This window comes from Somniosus microcephalus, chromosome 7 (genome assembly GCF_052327205.1).
Source record: "Somniosus microcephalus isolate GS21.2 chromosome 7, FLI_Smic_1.0, whole genome shotgun sequence".
NCBI lineage: Eukaryota > Metazoa > Chordata > Chondrichthyes > Squaliformes > Somniosidae > Somniosus > Somniosus microcephalus.
The window spans coordinates 16,552,960-16,559,826 of NC_140993.1; the positions used below are offsets into that span (position 1 = coordinate 16,552,960).

General features: G+C 44.6%; 1 protein-coding gene across 1 annotated transcript in view; it reads left to right on the top strand.

Annotated features, from left to right (window-relative positions):
• Positions 1 to 6,784, top strand: part of LOC147114526 (desmoglein-2-like) — a 91,465-nt gene extending 84,681 nt beyond the window's left edge. Inside the window, exon 16 of the mRNA XM_085992261.1 lies at positions 2,406 to 6,784. Within this exon, the coding sequence (XP_085848387.1) occupies positions 2,406 to 3,848 (1,443 nt within the window). The 3' untranslated portion in view covers positions 3,849 to 6,784. The remainder of the gene's footprint in view (positions 1 to 2,405) is intronic.
• The last annotated feature ends 83 nt before the right edge of the window (positions 6,785 to 6,867 follow it).

Below are 6,867 nucleotides of genomic sequence, written 5' to 3' on the forward strand. Positions count from 1 at the left end.
TTTTATTAAAGAGCTACAGTTTAAAGCATAATCGGATATTATTACTACATGCGATTGAAATAGATACAGTAGACATACAACCCAGGACAGATGAAGGCGATCTACGGCCCTGGAACTAAATGAAGCAACCGGATGGACGATGAGGCAGTACGGTGGTCTCAGATTGGGTGGATTCCTGCACTCTGCTGCAGCAGCCACTTCCATTGGGTCATCCCTCAAGCTGTTGGAGGTGTTAGGCCGTCAGCCACCTCAGAGGCTAAACTTGACCAAGGTGTTAGGCCGTAGCCACCTTGGAGAAGCCTACACCCCTGCCTGTTTTCCTCTCTCGGTCATCTGTTTTTATACCTTATTTCGATGGGCTGGTGGATACCTGGTGTCAATTATTTTTACCCATCCCATTGTCCAATTACAAGGGAGAGGTTACCTTTGAGAGCCCCCTCCAAGCCTTATGAGGTCATTTTCCTCCTTATCTCTGTTTTAAAAGTCTTGCTGCCCTCTCGTAGACAGCTTGTTTATCCTACAGCTCCTTGCTGCATCCCTTACCCGGCCTAGTTATGCCCCCTCGAAGGCCTGTTTTTTGTGTTCTGACCTCGTAATTCAGCTCCCTGTACAGCTATTTTTCTGACATGATTGGAATCTTTCTGTGTCATCAACTTAGGCAAACTGCTGATCTAGGGAACCCGTAACAGACTATTATTTCTTTCAATCCGATTTCTTACAACACAACAGCCATTTGCGCACAGCAAGGTTGCAGGAACTTGCTGTGCACAAATTGGCTGCCGCATTTCCCTGCATTGCAACAGTTAATTACACTTCAAAAATACTTCTCTGGCTGTAAAGTGCTTTGTGACATCCTAAGGTCATGAAATCAAAGTGAGTCCTTTCCTTCCTTTAGTCATGGGCTATTTTGTGATTACACAGTTAAGAGTTGCTTATATATGTTGTTGCTCAAACTTTGGACTTCAAGCTATCCTGATGCATCAGTGGGTAACTGAATCATCCGGTTCAGGAAGGTTGCAGATTCAATCCCTGGGCTGTGTTGAAGGGGCAATGAGGTCACTATAATGGGAGAGGAATGTATTGGCCTGGGTTCCCATTCCTGATCACTGTCCAGTGACTCAATGTAAATACATGCCCTGAATCAACTTCAGCAGCATACTCATTGTTGATAGAAAATCAAAATGTTACTACAGCCCCACTGCGTACCGTTCCGGTCACCACACTACAGGAAGGATGTGATTGCATTAGAGAGGGTACAGAGGAGATTTACGAGGATGTTGCCAGGACTGGGGAATTTTAGCTATGAGGAAAGATTGGAGAGGCTGGGGTTGTTTTCTTTGGAACAGAGGAGGCTGAGGGGAGATTTAATTGAGGTGTATAAAATTATGAGGGGCCTAGATAGAGTGGATAGGAAGGACGTATTTCCCTTAGCAGAGAGGTCAATAACCAGGGAGCAGAGATTTAAAGTAATCGGTAGAAGGATTAGAGGGGAGTTGAGCAGAACCTTTTTCACCCAGAGGGTTGTGGAGGTCTGGAACTCACTGCCTGAAAGGGTGGGAGAGGCAGAAACCCTCATCACATTTAAAAAGTACTTGGATATGCACTTGAAGTGCCGTAACCTGCAGGGCTACGGACCAAGAGCTGGAAACAACAACAACTTGTATTTATATAGCGCCTTTAACGTAGTAAAACGTCCCAAGGAGCTTCACAGGAGTATTTTAAGACAAAAAATTTGACACCGAGCCACAAAAAGAGAAATTAGGGCAGGTGACCAAAAGCTTGGTCAAAGAGGGAGGTTTTAAGGAGCGTCTTAAAGGAGGAAATAGAGGTAGCGAGGCGGAGAGGTTTAGGCAGGGAATTCCAGAGCTTAGGGCCCAGGCAACAGAAGGCACGGCCACCAAAGGTGGAGCGATTATAATCAGGGATGCTCAAGAGGGCAGAATTAGAAGAGCGCAGATATCTCGGGGGCGGGGGGGGGCGTGGCTGTAGGGCTGGAGGAGATTAGAGAGATAGGGAGGGGCGAGGCCATGGAGGGATCTGAAAACAAGGATGAGAATTTTAAAATCGAGGCGTTGCTTAACCGGGAGCCAATGTAGGTCAGCGAGCACAGGGGTGATGGGCGAGCCACCCAGCATTTATTGCCCATCCCTAATTGCCCTTGAGAAGGTGGTGGTGAGCCGCCTTCTTGAACCGCTGCAGTCCGTGTGGTGAAGGTGCTCCCACAGTGCTGTTAGGGAGGGAGTTCCAGGATTTTGACAGTGACGATGAAGGAACGGCCAATATATTTCCAAGTCCGGGTGGTGTGTGACTTGGAGGGGAACTTGGAGGTGATGATGATTAACGAGGAAGAGCTTTTTTTGCTGTAACATATTGTAATAGTAATTTGTTGGATTTTTTAATTTTAGAAAGTGAATGACTGCTCTGCGGAGGATCAGACTCGCCTGGCCCGCGACTGCTTGCTGATCTATAACCATGAAGGCCAAGGTTCCCCTGTCGGCTCCGTTGGCAGCTGCAGCTTTATTGAGGATGAGCCATTTAAAGATTCCGACTTGGATGACTTGGGACCAAAATTCAAGACTTTAGCCGAGATCTGTGTCGGTAAATCCGAGAGCCAAGCCGCCACAATAAGTGTCGATCCTCCAGTGCAGCAAAACTTTGTGATGAAAGAAAAGTCCGTTTCCTCCACTTTAGGGGGGCTGCAGGGCCTGAATGTAATCGCTGATCCACCGCTAACGCAAAAGAATTATGTTGTGACGACAACAATAAATCCTGTGATCGAGATGTTGCCGGGCATCGCAGATCTGTCATTCAGCCACCAAAATGTTGTAACCACCAAGTCAGTTAATGTCGGCTCGGGAGGGATGTCAGGAATGATCATCAAGCCATCATTCGCCCACCAGAATGTTGTCATGACCCAACAAGCTAATTCTGGGCAAAGAGGGATGCAAGAAATGATCACCAGTCCATCATTCGCCCACCAGAATGTTGTCATGACCCAACAAGCTAATTCTGGGCCAAGAGGGATGCAAGAAATGATCACCAGTCCATCATTCGCCCACCAGAATGTTGCCATTACCCAACAAGCTAATTCTGGGCCAAGAGGGATGCAAGGCATAAACATGGTCGCAGATCCATCATTCGCCCACCAGAATGTCGTCATGACCAAGTCGGTAAATGTCAGCTCAGGAGGGATGCCAGGAATGATCATCGACCCATCATTCGCCCACCAGAATGTTGCCATTACCCAACAAGCTAATTCTGGGCCAAGAGGGATGCAAGAAATGATCACCAGTCCATCATTCGCCCACCAGAATGTTGCCATTACCCAACAAGCTAATTCTGGGCCAAGAGGGATGCAAGGCATAAACATGGTCGCAGATCCATCATTCGCCCACCAGAATGTTGTCATGACCAAGTCGGTAAATGTCAGCTCGGGAGGGATGCCAGGAATGATCATCGACCCATCATTCGCCCACCAGAATGTTGCCATGACCAAGTCGGTAAATGTCAGCTCAGGAGGGATGCCAGGAATGATCATCGACCCATCATTCGCCCAAACTCCTGTTGTCCACAAGAACGTTACACTAACCAAGTTGATTCATTCTGGCGCGGGAGAGAGACAAAGTGTGACCGCTGATCCCTCATTTGACCAGATGCCTGTCATCCACAAAAATGTCACGCTGACCAGGCCAGCTAAATCTGGTGCAGGTGTAGTGCAGGGCAGCAGTTTTGCCACTGAAGCGCTGGTCCAGAAAAACAGGGTCAGCCGCAAATCTGTCACATCCACTGATGAAGTGCATCAATCAGTAACAAAAGTAACTAAAATTGCGCAGGTAATGCAGGAATAGGTATCATCTCCCCACATCCATACATATCTGTGCCATGTGATTGGATTCAAGTATAAAGAAACATCTAGCTTTGAAAATAAGTTTCAAGATGTGTAAATTCTGAGGTAGCATTTTTCAGGGGAACCAAAGTGCATTATGTTTTTTTGAGTTGAAGCTCTCCACAATTCATGCTAAGGTCCTGATATGTTCAAATTAGTAACATTTTACATATACACAAAATATTTCATCAGCTTGTAGATGCTTATCTTTAGGAGAAGCTAGCAATTCAAACAAGATAGTGGAGATTTAAAAAAAGTAACTGTTGAATTCTGGAAATCTGAAACAACAAAAAACACATCTGTGTTCCCCATAATTTTTTTTAGGGGGTGGGGGGTGGCATGGCCCCTTTAATGGCCCATTCAAAAGTCTGGGCGTGCGCTTTTTTTTTCAATTTAAAAGCCGGATCACTGGCTGCGCGGGACCCCTGGAGCGGTGTGCGGCCACGCAGCTTAAAGGGAAAACAGCGATTTACTTGTACTTCTTGCAATCTAGTATACTGTATTCGCTGCTCACGATGCGGTCTCCTCTACATTGGGGAGCCCAAACGCAGATTGGGTGACCGCTTTGCAGAACACCTCCGTTCAGTCCGTAAGGGTGACCCCGAGCTTCCGGTCGCCTGTCATTTTAATTCACCGCTCCACTCCCACTCGGACCTCACCGTCCTCGGCCTCTTGCATTGTTCCACGGAAGCTCAGCGTAAGCTTGAGGAACAGCACCTCATCTTCCGATTAGGCACTTTACAGCCTTCTGGACTCAACATCGAGTTCAACAATTTCAGATCATAACCTCGGCCCCTATTACATTTTTACTTATTTTTTTATCCACACCTTTGTTTTGGTTTCCCCTCCGCCCCCCCCCCTTTTTTTTTTCTCTCTCCCACATGGCAGCTGTCTCCCATTCTGCCAGCACATTTCACACCTAATCTAGAGCCGTCTTTTGTCTCCACTAGTCCTATCACCATCTCGTCTCGTTTTGAATACCTCTTAATGTCTCTTCACTTCTCTTTTGTTCTCTCCCAGCCCCCATTCTGGCCTTTTAATCTATTTCATTTCCTGTGCTTCTTCAGTCTTGACAAAGGGTTTACCCAAAACGTTGACTCTATTTTCTCTCCACGGATGTTGCCTGGCCTGCTGAGTTTTTCCAGCATTTTCTGTTGTTATTTCAGATTTCCAGCACCTGCAGTATTTTGCTATCATACCAGCTTAAAGGGAACATTGGTTTTAATGCACAATCGGCGTCTTAAAGATGAGATTAATGGTTGGCATGGGACCCTTCCAACAGGACTTGAAACTCAGCTGAAACTTCAAAAATATTAGGCTCTTCAATCTGACTCCCATGCTGTGCATTTTCAGGGTTTTCCATTTGTGTTTTAAGCTGTGTCAGTGGTGCGTTCTGGATGACATATTACCATCGCCATCCTCAGAGGATTTTTAACTTCTTTATTCGCTCGTGTCGACTAGCCACAAAACCGGAAATACCGACTTTTGAGTCCAAATTACAAACTGTGCCTCTGTTCACCGCATAGCTTTGTTTTTTGCACACCTAGACATTCTTCACAGTGTTTGGAAAATAATGAAAGTAAGAGGAACAATTTCCTTCAATGTATTTTAAAACAATTTACAAGGTAGCAACAGGGATGGTAGCATAGTGGTTATGTTACCGGACTAGTAGTAATCCAGAGGCCTGCCCTAATGATCAAGTCTTGAGACATAAGTTCAAATCCCACCTCAGCTGCTGCGGAATTTTAAATTAAATAAATCTGGAATAAAAAGCTAGTATCAGTAATGGTGGCCATGTAACCTCTGGATTGTTGTAACAACCCATCTGGTTCACTAATGGGAAATAACCGGGTAAGGAAATCTGCTGTCCTTACCCGGTCTGGCCTCTGTGTGACTCCAGACCCACAGCAATGTGGTTGACTCTTAACTGCCCTCTAACTAACATTCAGTTGTATCGGCAATAAACGCTGGCCTTGCCAACGATGCCCACACCCCGTGAATGAATTTTTAAAAAGTGTAACTGTTTCTTCTAAAGTAAATGAGATGCTGTGGGTTAAACTTTTAACAAGTTACATTTGACTTAAGTGACACCTTGGAGTCCCATCAATTGAAAGCAATGATTGTATCAAGATGTATCCATTTTCAGTGAGTGTATATTATATTTTTATCAGCAAGTGGATAAATGCTTGAAGGGAATTTTTTTTTACAGGGCTATGGGGAAAGAGCAGGGGGGGAGCAGGATTAATTGGATAGCTCCACCACAGAGCCGCACAGGCACGATGGGCCGAATGGCCTCCTTCTGTGCTGTGATTCTATGATAAGTGATTCACTACAAAATAAACCAGCACTTATTCTCGTAAGCTGAAATCTGCAAATCAATAAATGACAACTGGTTAAGTCGGTCAGTACTTTAGTTGATTGAAGATTTTTTTTTAAAGCCAGAAATACTGATATGATTAGCACTAAAAAGATGTTGTGCGACGATAGAGCAAACAATGTATTCATTTATAATTGTTTATAGTGCATTTATATGAACTTCAACAAGCTTCCTTTTATTGCATGCAGTTACAAAGGGGAAGCCGCTGAGACACAATATTGTGCACACGTTTAAATATCAGTTCCGTGCATGTTGATAGTTGGCTGATTTTTATGTATATAAACATTGCATAGTCTTAAAGAAATGTTGCCTTTTGTTGTCGACGGGAAGATGGTCATCAATCACTTTTACTGATATTATGGCTCTAATCTGATTGATTGTATCATTTAATTTGTACAGATATTGTTGTAACAATGTTTTTAAATTGTGTGCAGAAGTTGCTCAACATTCTGAAGTAGGTTTCACTGCCCACTGATTTGTTAACTGAATTTTCTGTGGAAAATAAACTTTTCAAAAAGCCATCATTCTGTGATTCTCTTGTATATCATACCTGGGAGTGACCTAAAGGATTTGAATTTCAATAAAGGATCCAGAAGATCTAAAC